The sequence below is a fragment of the Salmo trutta genome, chromosome 28 (assembly GCF_901001165.1).
Source record: "Salmo trutta chromosome 28, fSalTru1.1, whole genome shotgun sequence".
Lineage (NCBI taxonomy): Eukaryota > Metazoa > Chordata > Actinopteri > Salmoniformes > Salmonidae > Salmo > Salmo trutta.
In genome coordinates this window covers 34817744-34843055 of record NC_042984.1, presented here as the reverse complement: position 1 = coordinate 34843055, position 25312 = coordinate 34817744, and the positions used below count along the sequence as shown (strand labels likewise).

The 25312-nt window shown below is 42.8% G+C and overlaps 1 protein-coding gene and 1 long non-coding RNA gene across 4 annotated transcripts; both read right to left on the bottom strand.

The window, feature by feature from the left end:
* Positions 1-164: 164 nt before the first annotated feature.
* mfn2 (mitofusin 2) lies at positions 165-24973 on the bottom strand. 3 transcript variants are annotated; one of them, XM_029719765.1, is made up of 18 exons: positions 24760-24973; positions 20631-20809; positions 18437-18572; positions 18065-18227; positions 15402-15526; positions 13896-14004; positions 13664-13771; positions 9649-9802; positions 8154-8221; positions 7751-7872; positions 7461-7587; positions 7233-7337; positions 6509-6611; positions 6117-6340; positions 4379-4534; positions 3962-4158; positions 2991-3125; positions 165-1888 (listed from the first exon to the last, which is right to left on the bottom strand). In XM_029719765.1, the coding sequence occupies exons 2-18, from the start codon at positions 20803-20805 to the stop codon at positions 1819-1821; spliced, it is 2277 nt and encodes a 758-aa protein (XP_029575625.1). In that variant the 5' UTR covers positions 20806-20809; positions 24760-24973; the 3' UTR covers positions 165-1818. The 3 variants fall into 3 exon arrangements, with proteins under 3 accessions (XP_029575625.1, XP_029575626.1, XP_029575627.1); XM_029719766.1 differs by lacking the exon at positions 24760-24973 and adding an exon at positions 23934-24097; XM_029719767.1 differs by lacking the exon at positions 24760-24973 and adding an exon at positions 23939-24097.
* Positions 13098-13657, bottom strand: LOC115166093 (uncharacterized). Its single transcript, XR_003870269.1, has 2 exons — positions 13339-13657; positions 13098-13301 (listed from the first exon to the last, which is right to left on the bottom strand). It is a non-coding gene; the product is annotated as an uncharacterized LOC115166093 (long non-coding RNA).
* Positions 24974-25312: the final 339 nt, after the last annotated feature.

Here is a 25312-nt window from a genome sequence, read left to right as displayed (position 1 = left end):
TGGACTGTAAATGTCATTATCCTGTGTATTCAATTATGCTCCCCTGAGCTGAAACTAATGTTAATCAATACAAGTCACTGATTCCACCATAACGCAGATCCCTGCAACTCGAAGGGTTAAGCAAAATAAAATGAACACCTTCTCCATGCACATTTCATTCTTCATCATCATCATCATCACTTCTTTAATGCACTTAACTGTACCTTTTTACATTAATGGTTAACATGACAACAAAATTACAAAACAGTCACTGCATGCAAGTTTACACATTACAATCTACCTCAAACATCTATCCAACATTGTATTTGCTTTGTAACTAGGGGGAAAATAAACTAAAAGCCAAATTGTCAAGTACAAAAAATTAAACAGAAGCAGCAAAGTATAAAGTGCACATTTTCATTCAGAACTTTCCAGACCACTTTCCAACTGCCTTGGCACAACCACGACCCAAAGCAAACACACAGCCAGACATACACCTGAAGGACAACTGCCATTAGTGACACTATTCAGGGACATTAAGGTTGAGAGACATTTACAAGTCATAAATAGGCCTTTCAATGATAGTGCTAATGCCTGAATATCATATTAAAAAAAAAAGGAAAAAAAGGAATATGCCAACATAGCAAGTACATGTAGCTTTCGCAATCTAAAATCTCACCTACTGAGAAGCAAGGCTTTGGGGTGCAGAGGTTTGATCATGATAAATAACGGTGATGTTTCCACTATAACGATCCTTTAGAGTCACTACGATGAAAAAGCACAGGGTCATGGACCACACACTACAAGTTCTTTTTAAAAAGATCCTTACTTGTAGTTTATTTGCATTTTTTTTGTCATTTTAAATAGAAGCCTGTTTGTAAATGATTAGAAAGCCCAAAAGGATTGTTTAGTGTCTTAGCACTAAACAAGCAGTCTAAACAGCTACGGCTTCTCAACAATGATCGCTGAATTGCTACAGGCAACAGCTCGGACAGAGCGTGATCCACTCTGTCCAACATTGATTTACACGGAGCAGAAGACAAATCAAAGAAAGCAAGAATGACATAATACAGTGCACGAGCCCAAGGCATGCGAGTGCATTCAGAACAGCCTAACGTCTCCATCACCTAGAATGCTAGTCTACTCTGTTTCATATAGCCAGTGTTTCATATAGCCAGTGTCATTTCAGTCTGAATATAGAGTTACCACCACACCGTGGTGCAGTAAGCTTATAGGAATAAATCACTTTGCATTTCTGCTACACTTTTTGGATGTTCCCTGGTATTTACAACACAAAGGGTTTTTTTCGTGACCATCTTCAGATTGCCATTATTTCAGGGTGGCACTTAATCATCTTCCGTGTTCAAAAGGCATGTAACGACAAATCAAGTACACAAACGATATGCAACCTCTTTTGCAACACATGACAACATGTCATATGGCTGTACTCGGTATCAAATAAATTCCTCTTCCATAAAATGCACTGATAAAAGACGTTATCTTTAAATTAATATGAGCGCAAAAAAAATATTCTAAAATGTCCTAAAGGAGAGAGTGAATGATTTGAGGGGCTGTCCATGTCTAGCAGGGTTGAGTGTCAATTAATTTTCAAGCCATTCCACTTTTTTGAAAGTATTTTTTTACGATATGACATTTTCAAATTCATCCATTGAATTTCAGTTCACTTCCTGATTTGACCACATTGAAAACCAAATTGACCCCGACCCCATTGTCTAGGTAGTGAGGACTCTCCCCTTCTGGTTAACACAGGACAGCCTTGGTCTTTTCGCGGTCAACGTTCTCTCCACGGTTCATCTCACGGCCGGTCAGTGGTCACTTCTACCGGCCCTGCTGCAAGTACTGCTGGGTGAACATGTTCAACTCACTGTCCAGCCAGCCAGCCTTATTCCTGCCAGGGGACAAGACAACACCACACTCAGGTACAGAGATAGGTACACACCATCAAGACAGTAGTAGTGCCTCGTCTTCAATGAAAACCGACGGTACTTTAATACCATACTGAACAAAAATAAATCGCAACATGCAACAATTTCCAAGATTACGTTACAGTTCATATAAGTAAAACAGTCAATTGAAATGAATTCATTAGGCCTTAATCTATGAATTTCACATGACCGGGCAGGGAACCAGCCATGGGTGGGAGCCAGACCCAGCCAATCAGAATGAGTTTTCCCCCCACAAAAGGGCTTTATTACAGACAGAAATACTCCTCAGCACCCCCCACCCCTCTCAATCCCGCAGGTGAAGAAGCCGGGTGTAGTGGTCCTGGGCTGGTGTAGTGGTCCTGGGCTGGTGTAGTTACATGTGGACTGCGGTTGTGAAGCCGGTTCGACCTACTGCCAAATTCTCTAAAACATTGGAGGCGGCTTATGGTAGATAATTTCTCTATCTGGAAACAGCTCTGGTGGACATTCATGCAATCAGTATGCCAATTGCACGCTCCCTCAAAACTTGAGACATCTGTGGCATTGTGTTGTGCGACAAAACTGCACATTTTAGAGTGGCCTTTTATTGTCCCCAGCACAAGGTGCACCTGTTTAATGATCATGTTGTTAAATCAGCTTCTTGATATGACACACCTGTCAGGTGGATGGATTATCTTGGCAAAGGAGAAATGCTCACTAACAGGGATGTAAACAAATTTGTGCACAATTTTAGAGAAATAAGCTTTTTGTGCATATGGAACATTTCGGGGAACTTTTATTTCAGTTCATGAAACCAACACTATGTGTTGCGTTTATATTCTTGTTCAGTGCAGTTATGCCCAATTATTTTTTCCCCTTTACTATGAGCCCGTTGAGAGTTGAAGTTATTGAGAATGCCAAGGAGCCTTGATCACTGAGCAACGATGACTGAGCAGTGTCCGAAATAGTACCCTATCCCCTATGCAGTGCTCTACTTCCGCCCAGAGTCTTTTGGGCACTAGGTTTCATAGGGAATAGGGTGCCATTTCAGACGCGATCAGTGTGTTACCGCACGTCATGTCTTACCGGAGCAGTTTGGCCTTGCTCTGCAGCGCATCCAGCAGCTCGATCTTCGTGTTCATGTCGGTGATCTCATCCTCCAAGTTCTGCCGCGTCACGTCCACCTGCTGACACAGCTGAGCAAAGGTGCCGGCCAGCTCCCTGCACAGACAGACAGACACACACCAGAAGCTCAGGGCCACGCAGTCTCAACTCACTTAGTGAACTCGCTGAACAAGATTCCTATGGAGCCATGTCAACTTCAGCATGGCCTCAAGCATTTAGGCATTTTGAGGAATAGCGCTCTGAGATTCAGGGGCCATATGTGTACCGAGCATCTCTGAGTAGAGGTGCTCATCTAGGATCAGTTTGCCCCTATCCGTGTCCTTTTAGGCCTTGTGATATAAAAAACAAAAACTGATCGTAAATCAGGAGTCCTTGGGTCCTACTTGCGACTGTTAAGTCAGCTTTGTTTTCAGAATGACCTACAACTGCAAAGAGCAATAGGCTCACTCGGTAGCTTATAGGCAAACCGGATCCCACTGCCAGTCCCTCCTCTCACCACCAGAGGGCCTCTATGAGGCATGTTCAGAGAACAGCTCCCACACTGCAGGAGACAATCTATTTATATAAAATAGGCTTACATAACGTTGTGACAGATTGACTGGCCAGTGGTTCTACGAAGAGGCTTTAGCAAATTCTACACTAGCTGTCAAACATGCAGGAACTGAACTACGGAGAGTGGCAGTGTGGAGCCCTGCCAAACATGCCATCTCTTTGTTGAGGGGATTATATTGGCCTTGTAAGACCCGGTTGTGGTGGCGTAAGAGGGCAGCGGGCAGATGGAGAAATAGATGGAAAGAGCAAATGGACAGAGGGAGAAAGTGAGATGGAGGGTAGTGAAAGAGGGATAGATAGGAAGAAAGGAGATGTAGTGAGAAAAGGAGTGAGTGAGTCAGACAAAACAGACCGCTGTGGATGGGGTGTCCATTACTCACTGCTGAACCTGGTGGCTGCAGTTGGAGCCGGTGTAGCTGACGATGAGCTGCAGCTTCTCGCTGGCGTAGTCCACAAACTGGCGCTTGAAGGCCCTCTCCTTGGCCTTGGTGGTCCAAGTGAGGCGCTCGTACACGTACAGCAGGCCGTACAACCCTACCGAAAGGGCAATCAGACGCCAGCCCACTGCCTTCCAGATCTGACACACACATTTTGAATACTTTGATTTTCAAATGAACCGTTGTTGAGTGCAAAGGAAGAAAATACATTTCATGCCTGGGTTAAACAGGGGAAAACACTGAAAGTGTCAACTCCTTTCCAACTTGTTTTTGGAGACGACACTTTTGGTTTAGGGCTTTGTCAACAACCATTTGTACATTCTTTAAAGGCTTCACAGTACGTGTTTCCTCTATCCTTACCACGCCACCGACGACTATGATGCCCATGGATGTACGGGAGGTGAGGGAGGCCAGTCCGGTCACCATGGAGACCATCAGCTCCTCCTGGGTCATGGAGTTCTGGGGGAACGGGGGCATGCTGGTGCTGACCGGGGTGAGGGCCATGGGCCGAGGAACCTACAGGACAGACACCAATGACGTATATAAACCCTGCACAGCTGATGCTATGTCTTGACCAATAAGAGGCTTTAAATCCACCGTTTCGCCATTATCATACTCCTCCTTTCGGAGATTTGATAAGTGAATCAGGGGGGGAAAAAACGATATCCCCACATTAAAATAACCAACTTGTCAACAATGCCACAATGTGCGGAATATGGATGCAGCCAGCACCAATTCAAGCGATGTGGGAAGACATTTCATATGCAAGTATCGAAATTATTAGTGTAGTACTTTTTGGTCCATTTGAAGAGATAAGCTGTCAGGAGCAGTCTGTGGTACAGTGTAACCACAGCAACGCACGTAAGTAAATGTCTGTATGCTAGCTAGCTTACAAAACGATATAAAGCATGGATGACGTGGCGATACGCGTGGGCAATTGAACGGCTGTTCTTATGGATTTCTATTAATCCTTTCACAGCTGGTGAACAAATATTGTGCATTGACAATGAATGGAGTTATCAGCAGCCAGCCTGGTGCTGCTATATGACATGCTGTATGGAAAAAGGCCACCAGTGAACCCAGTGTTTACAGTCTATAGATGGGTTAGCCGACAACGCCACAAAAAGACGCGCTTCAAATGGGGCAGAAGTCGGCGTGCTGTTGTGATTCTGGAGGGCCAGATTGTTTGCAAGAATGACAAACTGCCATGTGGGGATTCGTAAGTGGCTCGTTTCAGCTCATTTCATTTTGTTCTTGACACCATGTCTTGTTTTGAGGCGTTTTGACTGGATTTCATGTCAAAGTTAATTTGGCAAAAATTCACTAGCTAACCAACAACTGTAACAAATGTATTTGAGAGACAAGTGCTCAAATGTATTTGTTTTCAATAAACATAGAAGATGAAACGCATCTTACATGTCAACAATCTCTCTGCTGAACAACCAACCTATCCATGAGTGAACCAGTTCCTAGGTTTACTGTACCAATAGTGGCTCTTTTTACTGGCTTCATGGGGGACTAACTTACATCAGCGTTATCTCAAAGCACTGAGCAAGCACAGGAATAAGAACCCAGAATGGAGGACGCGTGTCTGCTACCAAAGAGGATTCGCCCCTTGTTCCACTGAGAAAAGGTATTATTTTATCTTATCCCTTTACAGGGACAATATGCTTTTCAAACAATAACAAAGCAGTCACCCAGCCAATGACTTGGTAAATAGCTGACGGATGGTGCTGGAGAAATGTAACCACTCAAACGAATAGACAGAGCTATGGATGAGCATCCATGAGATCAAAATGATAGTTTTAACCATGTTTTGAGCCTATAGAGTGTTCGCGTACAATTACATAATTTACAAAGGAGTAAAACAAGCTTATATTTATTTTGGGGGTTCTGATGTGGTAAGAAAATGTAACTAAACTCGAGGCATTGTATATTATATTTTTTAAGAATAAATACATTTATAAGTCGAAAAATTGAGGAAGCGATCACAATGACGCCTTTATGGTCAGGATTGGGGGCTGGTGTAAATCTGATCCTAGATGTGTGGTGAAGGGTTACCTCTACCTAACCCTTTCCTTAGGGAATTCACACACACCTGGTCGTTGTAGCCCATGAGGGCACGTCGTGTGTTCTTGGGTCCCAGAAAGCGGTTGACCAGCATGGTCCAGCCCAGGGAGAAGTGGAAGCCAATGTCCTCCTGGAAGTCACTGCACAACTTGTCGCAGGCCAGGTCGTAGCTGAGGGTGAAGATCTGCTGCCGCGGCACCAGTTTGTCCACCTGCTCCTGGACCGGCCCCGGCAGCAGGGGCTTCAGACCATCTGAGAGGGGGGGGATGCTAGTTGACAACATCTCCACGTGGTTTCACAACTGAACAACAATTTAATTTACTGGGAATATTTCAGCCAGTGTGGCTGGTGGACCAAAAGGTTCCTTTAAGAATGGGATGGGGTTTGGAATTGTGTGAGTGCAGCTGCTGCGGGACTGACCGATCATCTCTGTCTGGGTGGACTGCAGGGCGGCGGTGATGGCTGTGGAACACCTCTCAGACATGTTCCTGCCCAGGCCCTCCTCAATGTGCCTGTGGAGCTCCTGGAACGAACACACACACACAGTACAACATCACCACCGCAATCGCAATGGTTCAGTCCAAAACGGACACCCTATTACCTATGTAATGCACTGCTTTTGGCCTGACCCTTACACTACAGCCACTTCCAAAATGGACACCCTATTCTGTACATAGTGCAACACATTTGGTCAGAGAGAAAACAGAAACTGTACAGTATGACGTTGTGAACATACACTAAAATGTAAAACAATCCAAGTTCATGGCAGTTTGCCAATCTGAACACACCCTAAAATGTCAAAGGGTGTGTTCAGGGAATTCCCTGCAAGGGTTGTTCTCTTAGAGATGATAGACACCAGGACAAAACTGACTCTAGGGAGAATTCCACTAACACTCTGAAAAGGATTGAGGCCTACGGCAGCGGTGGCCCATCCTCCTCCTAGAGATCTACTGGGTATGCAGGCTTTTGTTCCAGCCCTGCTCAAACATCTGATTCAGCTAATCAAAGTCACGATGACAGCCGATTAGTAGAATCAAGCATAAACACCCAGTAGCATAAGGAGTGAGAGGAGGTGTGTGTGTGTGTGTGTGTGTGTGTGTGTGTGTGTGTGCTTGTTTGTGTTGGAGGCCAGGGAATCACTCACGTTCTTGTACACCTTGAGCACCACCTGAGAAGGATGGAAGTCCATGTGGAAGTCATCCACCAGCACAAAGAGTCGCCTGATCTCCTCTGCCATGGCGTTGGACACCTACACACACACACACAGGTAAACACACACAGGTAAACACAGGGTGTGAGGGAACAACAACATTCACTAGACCATTCTTAGAATTCGATCGTAGCGCGGAAGCCCATTTTAAACGTGACCTACCTGTCGCTCTACTTCCTCTGTGATCTTCTTGATCTTGCTCTTGCAGTCCAGAGTCAGCAGGTCCAGCTGTTTGTCGATGAACTCCATGCGGTCCTGGCGCTCCTCCCTGGTTTCTAGGCAGTGAATCCTGAACACACAAGGTTCACAAAACATGGAGCACAACTGGTTGCCTCGCACGGCAGCCATTCCCCATCACTTCTATCATATCGGTTCAAATGAAGGAAAGGAGACAAGGCAGACATTTTGACAATTGAGGCAGCCTGGGTACGTGGCGTGACACGAGAAGTCACCTCTGCTCCTGAGCCGCCACGTGCACCGAGTCCATGATGAGCCGTAGGGTCTCCGAGATCTGCTTGGCCCTCACAGTGTGCTGCTCAAACTTGGTCTTCACCGCAGACTGAGAGATACACTCCTACAACAGGGAAAAACAGAGAGTTTCATAAGAGGGCCTAGTGAAGGGGCAGAAATATCCTCAGACGTTCAATGGCTTTCAACTGTAGAGCTCACGCTCTCCTAACTAGAGCATGCAGACATGTGAAACAAGTGATAAAAGAATGGTGTTGGATCGGGAAGTGAACTGCAGAGTTCAGCACTTGAGCAGAGTTCAGTACGTCGCTAATGGGAACCTAGACGAAGTATTGTAAACTGTATACCACATTCACTCCGAGAGGTCCTTTCATTAGAAAGCCTTACCTCGAAGCGCCTCTCAAAGTTCTGGAACTCAAACATCCTGGCCTGGAATCCCTCGGCCAGAGCACCACCTGAACAAGTAAGGAGAGTGTTTAACTTTATTTTTCTTGGATATTACATCCTTGTTTTTCTGTGAATGTCTACCTGTGTGGCATACAGTGCATTTGGGAAGTATGCAGACCTCTTGACTTTATCCACATTTTGTTACTTTACATCCTTATTCTAAAATTGATTAAATAAAATCTCAATCTACACAGAATACCCCACAATGATAAAGCGAATAAACATTTTTGAAAATGTATTAAAAAAAATAAACAAATAGCTTATTCACGCAAGTATACAACCCTTTACTATGAGACTCAAAATTGAGCTCAGGTTCATCCTGTTTCCATTGACCATCCTTGAGATGTTTCTACAACTTTATTGAAGTCCACCTGTGGTAAATTCATTTGATTGGACATGATTTGGAAAGGCACACACACCTGTCTATATGAAGATCCCACAGTAGACAGCGCATGTCAGAGAAAAAAACCAAGCCATGAGGTTGAAGGAATTGTCTGTAGAGCTCAGAGACAAGATTGTGTCGAGGTACAGATCTGGGGAAGGGTACCAAAAGATTTCTGCAGCATTGAAGGGCCCTAAGAACTGTGGCCTCCATCATTCTTAAATGGAAGAAGTTATAAACCACCAAGACTCTTCCTAGAGCTGGCCGCCCGACCAAACTGAGCAATCGGGGGAGAAGAGCCTTGGTCAGGGAGGTGACCAAGAACCCGATGGTCACTCTAACAGAGCTCCAGAGTTCCTCTGTGGAGATGGGAGAACCTTCCAGAAGGACAACCATCTCTATAGCACTCCACCAATCAGTGGTGGCCAGACAGAAGCCACTCCTCAGTAAAAAGGCACATGACAGCCTGCTTGGAGTTTGCCAAAAGGCATCTAAAGGACTCTCAGACCTTGAGAAACAAGATTCTCTGGTCTGATGAAACTCTTTGGCCTGAATGCCAAGCATCACGTCTGGAGGAAACTTGGCACCGTCCTTACGGTGAAGCATGGTGGTGGCAGCATCATGCTGTGGGGATGTTTTTCAGCGGCAGGGACTGGGAGACTAGTCAGGACCGAGGGAAAAATGAACGGAGCAAAGTAGAGAGAGATCCTTGATGAAAACCTGCTCCAGAGTGCTCAGGACCTCAGACCGGGGCAAAGGTTCACCTTCCAACAGGACAACGCTAAGCACAGCCAAGACAAGGCAGGAGTGGCTTTGGGACAATTCTCTGAATGTTCTTGAGTGGCCCAGCCAGAGCCCGGACTTGAACCCGATCGAACATCTCTGGAGAGACCTGAAAATAGCTGTGCAGCGAGGCTCCCCATCCAACCTGACAGAGCTTGAGAGGATCTGCAGAGAAGAATGGGAGAAACTCCCCAAATACAGGTGTGCAAAGCTTGTAGCGTCATACCCAAGTGTGTGTATGTAGCGTCATAGACAAGTGTGTGTATGTACCTGCTTCTGGCATCCCCTGGGCCTTCTGAACACGGGCCTGTAGGACCTCCTTTGCAGACACAAAGAAGATGCGGTCGCTGGCCTGGGCCCGGTCCACCACGCCCAGCTCGTCCACCAGGAAACTGCTGCAGCGGTCCATGTGCTGCCTCCTCACCTGGGGGGGGGGACAGAGTGACAGGGAGACCGGGTTCAATAGAGCCATTTCTGTTTACCCTTAAACGTCACGTTTGAGTGATGTGTGCGCATCCCAACGTGAAAAAGCTCTGTAGCTGGATAGCTGACGATGATGTCAGGACCTTGACAAACTTGCAGTGCGTGAGTAAGGACCATGAGGACATGCAAGACTGATGGCTATTTTTCAACAATATTATTCATCTAGCTTTATTTGGAATATTGTACCTTGCCTCACTGGCATGTAGTAGGTTTCTAGGTTATCAAACCTCTAATGACATATGTAGACAGTCTGATTACATGTTAACTCACACGAGCGCCATTTGAAGTTGCAAGTGGTCGTATCAACTTCCATGTAAACAAACCGCTTTCTGATGCGCACGCAACTTTTCATGACGGGGTCTAACACACACCAGGACAATAAATATATATTTACTATTATTTTTCCTGGTATGTATGCATGCATGCATACACACATATACATAGATATATATATATATATATATGCATGCATGCATACATACATACACACACACACACACATATATATATATAAATTAAAAGCGCTCTTCCTTTAACAAGTTGTATTGGCAGACCTGAAATGGTCACAAAATATGGGATGTTCACTAAGGGCTGGGACGTTACCAGTATCGCGATACTTGTTGGTGTCGTGCCAAGGAAACAAAACACCAAGCGGTATTAACTTCTTCGGGAATACAGCCCTAATGTTGAAAACAAACATCATTATGTTGTCATCCAGAGTCACATTTATTTATTTTCAAGTCTATAGCACACAATATTTTACATATAGCAGGCTTTTAAAAAAAGACCAAAGAGTCCGTTTCATGTTTGTCCCCATGGAAAAAGTATTGTGATACTGGCATCGTTACAGCCCTCATGTTCAACCTGACATTTATTTCAAGGGCATAAAGCCAGACTGAGGGCAGTCAGTCCCAGATCAGTCTCCTGGCTAATCTCCAGGTATAGTGTCCTCAGATTCTGTATTGGGTTGTATTAGATCAAACATCTGAAGTGTTTCCCTCGCTGGATGACTCCCATAACTGTTTAAAAAAATGGGTAGTTTACCCAAGTTACCTAAAATGTCATAACCCTTGAGCAAGGCACTTCAACCAAAATTGGTTCTGTAAGTCTCTCTGGATAAGAGCACCTGCTAAAATGACTCAAATGTAAATGTATAAGTTATTAATAAGACTGGTGGATACAACCTCTCCCGGCCCATAGATGACGTTCAAGATAAGGAAATATCAACTTCTTTGGGTGAAGTAGACAGCACAGGGAGAGGTGGGTTGAGTATCACAAGTCAGAAAGACAGGCAAGTCCCACAAGGTCTCGCTCAACCACCGGCATGATACAGCCATGTGAGTTGCAACCCTATACTTGAAATCAACACTTGGGCAGACCCTAGTGCCAACCCTACCTCACCATTAACTTAATTGCTGAATATAATACTGTACTCTTGCAGGCAGTAGTTACCCCATATACTCGGCTCAACCACGACTTAGAATCTGGCACAAACCCATCTAGCCTCTCCTTGTATAATGTTACCCAGAACACCTTTCACCTATTCCATTTATTAGCCCAAAAAACTATAGCTAATGCTCACCAAAACACTGGTATTTGGTGTAACAGTGATCTAAGGGTCAAAGCTAACGCTAACTCACCTCAGAATTCTCATTGTAACCCTGACGGCTAATTCTAACTCACCTGAGAGTTCACAGTTCACTTTCTTTCACAATGTTTACCATTTTAAAACCGTCCAAACTCCATTCGCAACCGGATTCAGTTGGTAAGACAGATTCAGCCAATAATAGGAATAGATTGTCCACCATCTATTTTAAATATTATTTGAGAAGATCCGGTCTGGGGATGTGACAAATGTAAAAACGTTCTTCATGTTTCAAACTTCTCTCTCGTTCAAACGATAAAAAGAAAAGAAATGACGTGAATACACAATTCAGATATGGTCCTGTGTATGACCGCTAGGGGGCAATGCAAATCAATCTACCTCAATTTTGGCTACCTACCATAGGGTTGTCACTAGTTACCACAGCCACAAAGTCATAAAACCTGTCCATTTCTACAATTGATCTTCTTAAAAAGTGATTTTAAACCTAACCACACGGATAATTTAAGGTTAGGCATAAAGTTAAGACCAAAAAGCAACAAATATTCATGAATCTTTACAATATAGCCAATTCTGACTGTGGTTGTGCCATCTAGTCCAAACCTCTACCAGACGGCGCTCACCTTAGTGTTCCCCACCCATTCAGCAACAATTCTCTGCTGTGTGCCTCTCCTCCATGTTCTCACTTATCATTGTGATGGATCGTTCCAGTGATATATGTAACAGCGTGTTCATAGACGTCCAACAATCCGTTAATGCGTCGTATGGTGCGCTTTGAACAATTTCTCCATCCGGACCATCACGATTTTTCGACATGGCATCTTGTAGTAGGTTTCTAGACATTCCGTTAGGGCAACATTGAAGCTGACATCCTCTACCTTTGACAATGGCTGCATATCAAATGCAATCCTTTCTGTAATCAGTGTTGTGATTTTCTCAGCCTGTCCCTTATCGCAATGCTGCCAGCAATGGGTTGTGTCTCACGGTGCTTCCCTTTCAGCATTGCACCTGTACTGCCACAGTAGCTCAATTTCACCTCGCAACGTTTGCATTTCACCACCTTCTCCTTTAAAAACTTCTCAAAGTATTGTCATACAGGACTTTGCTGTCGCTTCCCTGTCTCACTGACAATTTTTCCAACTGTTAACAACGATGACGTGCGGAGCGCTTTATATCCGTGGCAAATCATTTGAAAGATGCATATCTCCTCCTACTAAATGTAACAATGCTGTAAGTATTTAATCAAACATTTTCCCTTTATGATGATGATGATCAGGACCTGTTAGTGGCAGCTTTGTGATCCTAACTCTGTAAAAAAAAAAAAAAAATGTAAATGAAGTTGTAGAAACGTTAACAATCCCAATTTCGTTTAAATGTCACACCCCTAATCCGGTCACATACATTTCCTTGGTGGCAAAGGTCCGTATGGATATTGTCATTCATCAGCGTAGAAACAAACCCTCACCTCACAACCAAAGCCAAACCAAACTGTTCACGGTTAAAATGTTGCCGTTTTAAAAGCTAATTTACTGCAATTCTTAGGGGAAATCCACGTCGTGTGTTTATATGATACCAGGGGAGGGGGGGGGGGGGTCGAAGCCTGCCCGAGTTCCTTTATTTATATTTATATATATTTTTTTTTAGTAGTCAGGGTCCGCGGTCTGTATTGAACCAGTGTTTTTCTTACATGTCAGTGTATTCTTTCTGTTGTTTGGAACAGTGTGTTGTAAAAATGTGATTGTATTATAAAATTGTTTTGTAAATGTTTTAAAGACTCATGGAAGATTAGTTCTAAAATAAAATACGTTTACCCCTGACCGCCAATGCTAAAACTAACCTCAGCGTAACAACTGACCGCCAATGCTAAAACTTACCTCAGCGTAACAACTGACCGCCAATGCTAAAACTTACCTCAGCGTAACAAAAGACCGCCAATGCTAAAACTAACCTCAGCGTAACAACTGACCGCCAATGCTAAAACTAACCTCAGCGTAACAACTGACCGCCAATGCTAAAACTAACCTCAGCGTAACAACTGACCGCCAATGCTAAAACTAACCTCAGCGTAACAACTGACCGCCAATGCTAAAACTAACCACAGCGTAACAACTGACCGCCAATGCTAAAACTTACCTCAGCGTAACAAATGACCGCCAATGCTAAAACTAACCTCAGCGTAACAACTGACTGCAAACTCACCTCCTCCATATACTCCGGCTCTGAGGCAGAGGCATCCCAGCGGTTGTTTAAGATGAAGATGTTTGGACTGGAGAGACGCTCGTTGACCTTGTGGAAGAATGACTTCTCCTGCAAAGAGTAGTATTTGTCTATTCAAAATCCAATATACCCTCAGACATCTTGACTGGCATTTGGCCAACATGCAAGTTCGGGCCGAGTGGATTTCTTTCTAGAGTAGAAACATGTTTCTTACCGTCTGCATCAGAGTGGACTCAGAGTTTGCCACCAGGACAAAGACGTCGGCGTCCAGGCAGAACTTGTCGATCCAGCTGTCCAGCTCTGTCGTGACGTCAATACCGGGGCTGTAGGAGCAGAAATATGGGGTAACTTCAGGTCACAAGGCCACAGTAGAAACTATAGTGAACAAAAATAAATGCAACATGAAACAATTTCAAAGATTTTACTGAGTTACAAGTCATATCAGTCAAATGAAGTAAATGACAGGCCCTAATCTATGGATTTCACATGGATTGGGAATACAGATATGCATCTCTTGGTCACAGACACCTTAAAAAAAAAAAGTAGAGGCGAGGATCAGAAAACCAGACCAGTATCTGGTGTGACAACCATTTGCCTCATGCAGCATGACACATCTCCTTCGCATAGAGGTGATCAGGCTGTTGACTGTGGCCTGTGGAATGTTGTCCCACTCTTCTTCAATATCCAGTAACTTCGCCCAGCCGTTGGCGGGAACACACTGTCGTACACGTCAATCCAGAGCATCCCAAACATGCTCAAATGGGAGACATGTCTGGTGAGTATGCAGGCCATGGAAGAACTGGGACATTTTCAGCTTCCAGGAATTGTGTACAGACCCTTGCAACATGCATTATCATGCTGAAACATGGAGTGATGGCTGTGGATGAATGGCACAACAATGGGCCTCAGGATCTCGTCACGGTATCTCTGTACATTCAAATCGCCATCAATAAAATGAAATTGCGTTCGTGGTCCGTAGCTTATGCTTGCCCAGAACATAACCCCACCAGGGGGGACTCTGTTCACAATGTTGACATCAGTAAACCTCTCGCCCACACGACGCCATACACATGGTCTGCGGTTGTGAGGCCGGTTGGACGTACTGCCAAATTCTCTAAAACAAAGTTGGAGGCGGCTTATGGTAGGGAAATGAACATTAAATTCTGGCAACAGCTCTGGTGGACATTTCGGCAGTCATGCCAATTGCACGCTCCCTCAAAACTTGAGACATCTGTGGCATTGTGTTGTGTGACATAACTGCACATTTTAGAGTGGCCTTGTCCCCCAGCACAAGGTGCACCTGTGTAATGATCATGCCGTTTAATCAGCTTCTTGATATACCACACCTGTCAGGTGGATGGATGATCTTCGCAAAGTAGAAATGCTCACCAACAGTAAAAAGAAATTGTGCACAAAATTTGAGATAAATACACTTTCTGCGTATGAAACAATTCTGGAATCTTTTATTTCAGCTCATGAAACATGGGACCAACACTTTACATGTTGCGTTTACATTTTTGTTCAGAGTATATGAGGATATTGTAGTTTGTAGAAGAGGAGTATGCATACAAAGATTAAGGGCGAAGTGAAGAGTGGTACCCACGCCAACAACCCCCGAGCACTTCCAGAGGACCCCTGGTTGTGCTAAAAAAAAAAAAAGAATGCCAAAAGGGAATGGTCTACCTGATCCTTTTAGATGTGTGGTGTTTGTTGCCCTCACCTGTCCACCAGCACCAGGTCGTCCCTAAGCAGGGCACACTTGACTTTGGGCCACATGACACACACCAGGCTTCCTGCATCCAGGTCCTCATCCTGATGTAGAGCATGAGCTAGCTGGTTCACCGTCTGAGAAACAGTGAGCGAGACAGAAATAGAAAGTGATTGCGCAAGAGAGAGAAAACATGCAATAACATGTGTTCACATTTGAACTTGGACTACATTTGATTGTATGAGTCATTATAATAAAAGGACAGATTACTAGGAAGGAAATAGATTCATAATCTATTGGCATGTGTCCCTATTTAAACCCATAGCAACGATACCACGATGACATAACATATTTCCATAGAGATAAGGATTCTATGGAAAAAGGTTACTCATCTGTGCCAACAAATAAAGTAGCCAGGCAGAGATTTTTCCTATGAGCAGAGCAGAGGTCTGTGTTGATCATTAGCCAGCGGAAATGACTGGCTTTCGTCCCCCACGGGGAGAGAGGAGAGACCTGGGAAAGTTGTAAGCAGCCAGCATGCTTCACCCAGACCTACAGTACAGTCAAAAGTTTGGATACACCTTCTCATTCAAGGGTTTTTATTTTTACATTGTAGAATAACAGTGAAGACATCAAAACTATGAAATAACACATGTGGAATCATGTAGTAACAAAAAAAAAAAGTTATATTTTGATTTGTTTATTTTATATTTGAGATTCTTCAAAGTAGCTACCCTTTGCCTTGATGACAGCTTTGCACCCGCTTGGCATTCTCTCAACCAGCTTCATGAGGTAGTCACCAGCAATGCGTTTCAATTAACAGCTGTGCCTTGTTCAAAGTTAATTTGTGGAATTTCTTTCCTTCTTAATGCGTTTGAGCCAATCAGTTGTGTTGTGACAAGGTAGGGGAGGTATACAGAAGATAGCCCTATTTGGTAAAAGACCAAGTCCATATTATGGCAAGAAAAGCTCAAATAGGCAAGGAGAAACGACAGTCCATCACTACTTTAAGACAAGGTCTGTCAATACGGAAAATTAAGAACTATGAAAGTTTCTTCAAATGCAATCACAAAAACAATCAAGCGCTATGATGAAATTGGCTCTCATAAGGACCAACACAGGAATGGAAGACCCAGAGTTACCTCTGCTGCAGAGGATACGTTCATTAGAGTTACCAGCCTCAGAAATTGCATCCCAAATAAATGCTTCAGAGTTCAAGTAACAGACACATCTCAACATCAACTGTTCAGAGGAAACTGCATGAATCAGGCCTTCATGGTCAAATTGCTGCAAAGAAACCACTACTAAAAGACACCAATAATAAGAAGAGACATAGACCAGGGGAAATCTGTCCTTTGGTCTGATGAGTCCAAATTTGCGATTTTTGGGTCCAATCCCTGTGTCTTTGCGAGACGCAGAGTAGGTGAACGGATGATCTCCGCATGTGTGGTTCCAACCGTGAAGCACGGAAGAGGTGGTGTGATGGTGCTTTGCTGGTGACACCGTCTGATTTATTTAGAATTCAAGGCACACTTAACCAGCATGGCTACCACAGCGGTACGCCATCCCATCTGGTTTGGACTTACACAGCTGGAATGCGAACACACGATAAGAGCGACAGAGCATTCAGGGTTGCTGGTGTTTTGTTGATTCTGTTGCTATGTTTGGACACGCGGGTCAGTAACAGGTTTGATCGGGATGCATTTCATAGGCACGCAGCCATATCTGGGTCATAAACTGCAGTCAACAGGGAAGGGGACATTTCTGAGCTCCTTTAGGTGATTATGTGATACATTGCACCAGCATTTCGATACGGACAATAACAAGTAACCGGGATGCTGGTATTTTAAAGAATAAAATTGATAAGAAGTAGCTTAAATTAAAGAAAAAATAAAGATATTACATTAAGAGATGTCTACTTTCCACAAGAGACAAAGGTGTGGTACTCGTTAAACTGTGGTGCAACTGGCTAAGCAAGGTTGCTTGTGTACAATAAAAATAGGTGCTGGATAGCCAGTGAGAGTCATGGTTTTGACAGAGGACTATTGGTTTACCGGGCCACCCACCGTTTACTGAATAAGACAACGGCTCAACAGAAAGCCACTGTGACAGATCTGACTTCATCTTCTGTTGGACAAACAGAAATGAATTCATACAGTACAGACAATTACAAGCCACCTGTATATCAATCTCATTTACTGCTGTTATACTTAGATGGGCATTGCATCACAGTAATTACAATGCCTAAACTAAGATGGGCTAGGGAGATTTGAACACATCAAAAGGTTGAGAGCATGTTCTCATCCAACTACATTCAATTTAAATCTAAACTTACTCTAAAGGATTTGTGTTGTGCTGAGCAAACCCCGAGGAGGGCGCAGTGCCGAAAGGTTTGTTATCTTCATTAAATGTTTGGGAGGACACATGTGCGACTTTATTTTTTATAACGTTTTTTTTCTTCCGTTATTCAGCGCCACAAACTTATTGGGTGTGTGTGCACTTAGCTAGCATGCTAAGAGTTCAGAGAAGTCTTCCAGGGTGCAGTATCCACCTTTAAGGAGCTTTAAGTAACGTCTTGTTTTTTTTTTACCTCCAATTAATTTATTACAAAAAGTAAACACTTGTCCCTGTTGCTTTTTTAAAGTCTCTCTTTAACCTTGTGTGGAGGTACTGACTTTGATGCTCTTCTTCTCCTCTGATCCCTCTGTGAGCAGGAAGGACTCGTTGCCGTCGGTCCCCTCCACCTGCAGGAAACAGTTGGTGGTATGTCCTATCCCAGAGGGGAGCACCTTATCACATAGCATGGCATTGATCACCGAGCTCTTCCCGTTACTTGTCCTATAAAGTAGAACACACCGAGTGAGGAACATTTAACACAGGTCTAGAGCATTTTCCAGAAATGTGCAGTAATCTAACCCATTTTTGGAGAGACAAAATTGTTTGTGTGATTCATTGAAAAATGAATAGCGGGGAATACATGCAGCTTCCGAACTCCAATGACTGGTGGCGGCATTGCCAGTGGTCATTACGCGGTGGAGGGAACGTACCTTCCGAAGAAGACACACTTCATGTGTCTGCGTGCCAGCACCTCTCCGATCCCTGCCACCTTTGACAGGTAACCGTGCACCTCCTGAACCTGCTCCTCTGTAGTGACTGGGTCCAGCTCCTCATTCCTATATGTGTCTGTGAGCGGTAGAATTTTTTTTTAAATCACACAACCATTGTAAACCCCTAGGAACTAGACTAGAGGTCAACCGATTAACCGGAATGGCCGATTAATTAGGGCCGATTTCAGGTTCATATAACAAATCGGAAATCGGCATTTTTGGAGACCGATTGTGGCCGATTACATTGCACTCCACGAGGGGACTGCGTGGCAGGCTGACTACCTGTTACGCGAGTGCAGCAAGAAGCCAAGGTAAGTTGCTAGCTAGCATTAAACGTATCGTATAAAAAAAACAATCAATCTTAACATAATCCCTAGTTAACTACACATGGTTGATGATATTACTAGTTTATCTAACGTGTCCTGCGTTGCATATAATTGATGCGGTGCCTGTTAATTTCTCATCGAATCACAGCCTACTTCACCAAACGGGTGATGATTTAACGAGCTCATTCGCGAAAAAACAAACTGCCGTTGCACCAATGTGTACCTAACCATAAGCATCAATGCCTTTCTTAAAATCAATACACAAGTATGTTTTTTTAAACCTGCACATTTAGTTAATATTGCCTGCTAACATGAATTTCTTTTAACTAGGGAAATTGTGTCACTTCTCTTACGTTCTGTGCAAGCAGAGTCAGGACATATGCAGCAGTTTGGGCCGCCTGGCTCGTTGGGAACTGTGTGAAGACCATTTCTTCCTAACAAAGACCGTAATTCATTTGCCAGAATTGTACATAATTATGACATAACATTGAAGGTTGTACAATGTAACAGCAATATTTGGACCTAGGGATGCCACCCGCTAGATAAAATACGGAACGGTTCTGTATTTCACTGAAAGAATAAACGTTTTGTTATCGAAATTTTAGTTTCCGGATTTGACCATATGACCTAAGGCTCGTATTTCTGTGTGTTATTATGTTATAATTAAGTCTATGAATTGATATAGCAGTCTAAGCTGTGGTAGGCAGCAGCAGGCTCGTAAGCATTCATTCAAACAGCACTTTTGTGCATTTGCCAGCAGCTCTTCGCTGTGCTTCAAGCATTGAGCTGTTTATGACTTCAAGCGTATCAACTCCCGAGATTAGGCTGGTGTAACCGATGTGAAATGGCTAGCTAGTTAGCAGGGTGCGCGCTAATAGCGTTTCAATCGGTGACGTCACTCGCTCTGAGACCTTGAAGTAGTTGTTCCCCTTGCACTGCAAGGGCCGCGGCTTTTGTAGAGCGATGAGTAACGATGCTTCGAGGGTGGCTGTTGTCGATGTGTCCCTGGTTCGAGCCCAGGTAGGGGCGAGGAGAGGGACGGAAGCTACACTGGCAATACTATAGTGCCTATAAGAACATCCAATAGTCAAAGGTATATGAAATACAAATGGTAGAGAGAGAAATAGTCATATAATTCCTATAATAACTACAACCTAAAACTTCTTACCTGGGAATATTGAAGACTCATGTTAAAAGGAACCACCAGCTTTCATATGTTCTCATGTTCTGAGCAAGGCACTTAAACGTTAGCTTTCTTACATGGCACATATTGCACTTTTACTTTCTTCTCCAACACTTTGTTTTTGCATTATTTAAACCAAATTGAACATGTTTCATTATTTACTTGAGGCTAAATTGATTTTGTTGATGTATTATGTTAAGTTAAAATAAAAGTGTTCATTCAGTATTGTTGTAATTGTCATTATTACTAATAAATAAAAATAAAAAATATTAAAATCGGCTTTTTTTGGTCCTCCAATAATCGGTACCGGTGTTGAAAAATCATAATCGGTCGACCTCTAAACTAGACCAACACTGAGAAAATACATTGTAATCAGCCCTACGACGCAAACTTGAGGCGGCAAATTCACTTAGTGAATGACGTGTGGGTGTTGAGTGCCAAAGACAGATTTCCATTGTAGTCCACACACGGTACTGTTTGGACTGAAACCTTGCTGCCAATAGAACAGGCAAGTGTCAATCAATTCCACACCACAAAACATTGTGCTTTTCATTGGTGTAAACGTGTAAAAGAAAGCCAGCTTTATCGACCACAACTTGTGGTAAGGTGGAAGGCTAGTAGCTACCTTCCAGAAAGTAGGAGCTTTCTTTGATGTACGCGGCCAGCTGCTCGAAGATGCCATTGATTTTCTTCTTGGCCGTGACAAAGTGCTTGAGCGGGCTGGCGTTCACCTCCGCCATGAGTCTCTTGTCTTTCTTGCCAATAGCGTTGGGGTTAGGTCGCGTGAAAACCAGAGACATTGCACTGAAAAAGAGAGCAAAGAGAAAAAACGTGTATTACTGAGAACAGATCATCCTAGGTAAAAAATACATTTAAATTGTTGTTGTTTTTTTATTTAAAAAAATAGAGGGGGAAAAAAAGGATGAAATCATTTACAAATGTAGGCTGTCACTAACATGTAGGCCCTAGCTTCCTCTGAAACGGTGATGATATTGGAAGGATAGGCTTAGCGAGCGACTAATCCCAACAAAGTTCAAAACCCAGGGAGAAAAACAAAGCCAAATCCTTATCATATTCCAGTTGATAAGGTCTTTAAAAAAGATAATACCATGTTACGTTATAAGTCTACATTTCTTAGCCTACCTGCTTAAAATACAAATTGTAGAAGGCATTCGAAGTGTTTCAACAGTGAAAACGGAAGGAATGACAAGACACCTTACTAGTCAAATAGTAGCACAACAATGGCTTACGTTTCAATGAAAAACTATTTAAAACATAGGCTACATTGTTCATTGGGGAGTCTAATGTAGAGTAGAACGGTCCTTTGAATGCCAGCCGCTAATAGGAAAAATGCTGCCCTGTTCAAAATGGTGAGGATGTAAACAATACATTCACTCTCCTATTAGGATCCCACAGAATGGAAACCGGGATGTTTCCAGATCCCTTTTCAGCTAGTAAGCCTCGGCTATAGGCTAATATCCACTCTAAACTTTTTTTTTACAGTTTACTTTTTCAGGAGAGTGCTTTAGATTTGGGTACCATATGCAAGATAGATTGTGAATATTTTTGGAGCTGAACGACACACACCTCATTATCAGATGACATAATTACACAGGAGAAAAATCGACTTCAGAATGAAAACCAGCTAGAATAGCATCAGTTTAGTTTCCATAAATAACATTGACAAACAATAGGCTAATGGTCAATCAGCTTACTTTTAACTAGTGATGGGGGGGGGGGGTACATATCGGGATTTTATTTAACAATATAACTTTTGTGTTAGTTGGCTGTAACTGCATCAAAAACTGCAGTATTTTTCCATACATATCTTGTTCTCCATCTTTTTCAATAGTGAGCCAATTTGTTTTCAGCACTTTTATTTCCATGACGGATCAAAACTTGTTTTCTCATGGCTCTCTTGTCCCTCTGGGCAATTCCACATTAATAGAGTGATGCCGCGATTCAGATTTTTCACTTTAAAATGTTTATCAGTGCAGATGCAAAATTTGGTAACAGAATGACGGCACAAAAAGCCCAAAATGTCATAATTTTAACAAACTTCGCATCCGCACTGTTCTTCAAGTACAATGTGTTTGTCAAAGTTCGAGGATTTAATTTTTTAATTAGTACTTGTGCATAGTTGTTTTCACTTTGAAATCATTGTTTTTTGTTTGGCATACATTTTAAAGTGTATAATGCGAGTCTCAGCATCACTTTGTTACCGTGGAATTGGCCCACTGCAGAAAACATATGGTGAGCAATACTTTTGGAACATCAAATCACAGTAAATCTTGAGAATCGCAATAGGCCTACATATAGTATCGGCACCTAAGTACGGTGATAATGTCATATTAGCAGGCAGCCTAGTGGTTAGCGCATTGGGCCAGTAACCGAAAGGTTGCTAGATCGAATCCCCGAGCTGACAAGGTAAAAATCTGTCGTTCTGCCCCTGAACAAGGCAGTTAACCCACTGTTCCTAGGCTGTCATTTTTAATAAGAATGTGTTCTTAACTGACTTGCCTAGTTAAATAAAGGTTAAATTCCCAGCCCTAGTTTTAATCTAAACTAATGACATCGTCATATAGCCTATATTACTGATGCATAGCCTAGTCAATCACACAACCATCATAAACATCTCAACCGGGTTCATTTCACTTCCTGATAGATATAAAAAGAATGCGTCTTCTATCAAAGCATTTTTGTAGTCCTAGAGACAGAGACAGTATAGGCCTACAGATCTAAGGCAAAAAGCACATGCAGTGGTACGTGCTCTGCAGGAGTGCCAGACTTCACAGCCAATTGACTGTCACCAGGAGCTCTTGGCACCAGGTTACTAGTGTCAGGTGTCAACCTAAATGAAGCCTTAGACATTGCCATCTGATAATCTACCAAAACTCCATGGTAATCTGTGATTAGAGTGCCTGAGTGAGTTAACAACTCCTGAAACCTTATCTGTCATATTGTAGAGTTGACATCAGCAAGCAATGCATCAACTCATGATATCCAACAGGATCTTAGAATGCACTCTTAATAATGATAGTAAAGAACTCCAAGTACAGAATCTTAATTTATTATTGTTCAATATGATCCTAAACCTACCCAACCCTAGTGACTCAGTCAATGAGTGTTCAACAGAGAGAGAGAGAGAGAGAGAGAGAGAGAGAGAGCAGCTCTGTGCGTCACCTTCAGTAGGCCTACACTGTAAGGACAAGCATGATTTGCTTTTGGCAGCTGTCCCCATTCCCGTGTCAGACAGCCGTGGTTCACATGGACTACTGCCCTGTCAGTAATGGCAAAGCTCAAGCGACAAGCATATTGTAGCCCATGTAAAACTCAGATGTCTTTTTCAGCCAGTCTATTCTTTGCAGTCAATTCTCAATTGCAATCTCAAATGTGTTTTGCATTTTAGGCAGTCAAATGTGCAATATCTTGAAAATGTGACCGCTGACATGCAAAACAATTTCGGACTAAATCAACAGTTGACTTATGACCAAAAAAAAGATAGAATTTCCCTTTAATGCCGTTTTCCAGACAAAAAAAATGTGCTCCGTTTCCCACTTGGAAAATATCAGAATCAACTAATAGGAAGCTATGTGCAAAAAGCGTATGCAAATTTTAACTAATGGATTCCTAGTTGACTTGAAAGCACCCATCACATTTGGTGTATGTACAATCTGTAGCTAACTGACTATGTGCATAGGCACCACTCCCCCGGATGACTGCCTGTGATCCCTGGCAGTGACCCAACTGTCCGATGGTGTCTAAGAGAGCTGGATATGGAAAAAAAAACATTTACATTTCACACTTGTACATATGTGAAAAAGGACAACTAGAAGCGGACCCTATTTGACCTTTTGTGTAAAGAGTAGAAAAATTCCCATCAAAAGCGATTCAGCATTGAGTAAAACAGAGGGTAGGTGCCACTTACCTTACCTACTTGTTAGATCAACCTTCAGGGAAAATACTTGGCTAATGTTACTTTATCTAGGTAGCTAGACAAGAACTTGATCGTTACCATTCAGCTACATTTCGCAAGAGACTCAGCTGAGGCTGCAGTGGACAAGCTAGCTACATTAACGTTACCGCAGTGACCTGAGGGATAATCCACCCTAAAAATGAAACGTGCTACGTCATGATAACGTTCTCATGACTGGAGATAGGGGATCATTTGCCTAGAGATAGAACACAGGCCTTGTATATCGTCATGACAAAAGTGTATATATTTCATAGACATGTGCTAAAACGAAACAGTGGACCCAATTAATCAGCTCAGTTTTTCCTTCAAGTACCATCACGCAACGTGATTTTCGCTTCTCGTCTTGTCCTACTCGCCCTTTTTGTTTCTGTGTGAAAGGGCCGTTGGCCTTGCGAAAACTGGAACCACGTTGACAATTGTGAAATGTTATAGCTAGCTAAATATTTCACATGCTGATATTGACTTTGGTATTATTGTGGGGTAGCTAGCTACGTTTGTATAGTCTGGGTTACCAGTCTTTTAGCTAACATCCCACTCCTGTCATTTGCCAAAGACTGGCTAATGGCGGGTAGCTAGCTGCCGTTAACTTACCACAAGTGACATTTGCGCTGGTTTACAAGTTTCTCTCTGACTTTGGACATTACATAGCAAGCTAAAGAGTTCGCTACAAACGTAACTAGCTAGAAGGCTCCGATGCTTCACGTTGTCTCACGTGAATGTAACAACTTTAGCAGCTAGCTAACGTTAGCTAGATTTAGCATCACTGGAGAAGTCTTACCACGAAAGGGTGGACTGATTTATAACCAGTCTTCTTGCATCTTGGTCCTTCGATTATAGCAATGAATATGTACTCAAATGTTACAAAATCTAGTTAGTTAGCTGTTTTCGCCGACCTAGACAATTAAATGACCTACCCAATGAATGTAAAAGGAGTACATTTTGTAATTTTCACGTCCTTGATTATTTTTGTGGTGGTTGACAACTACAGCAAAGGCACATTATCGCCACCTACTGGAGTGGAGTGTAACTATGGAGTACCTAAAAATCACTGTAAATAGATAAATCAACCATTAAACGTAAACGTGGGTATACAGAAAGAAGTACGCAAATAAATAAAATATCGATAAACCAACACATTTTGAAATAATTCCAGATAAAGAAACCATATACACCTTGTATCTCGAGAGACAACACTTTGTGGCTTTAGAGTAAAATACAATAATTAACTAGTAAGATCTATCAATAAATATTTCAAAAATATGTATGGAAATAGATTAATCAATAAACAAACTGTAATCACTATAACGACAACACATCAGTTGAAAAGTCAC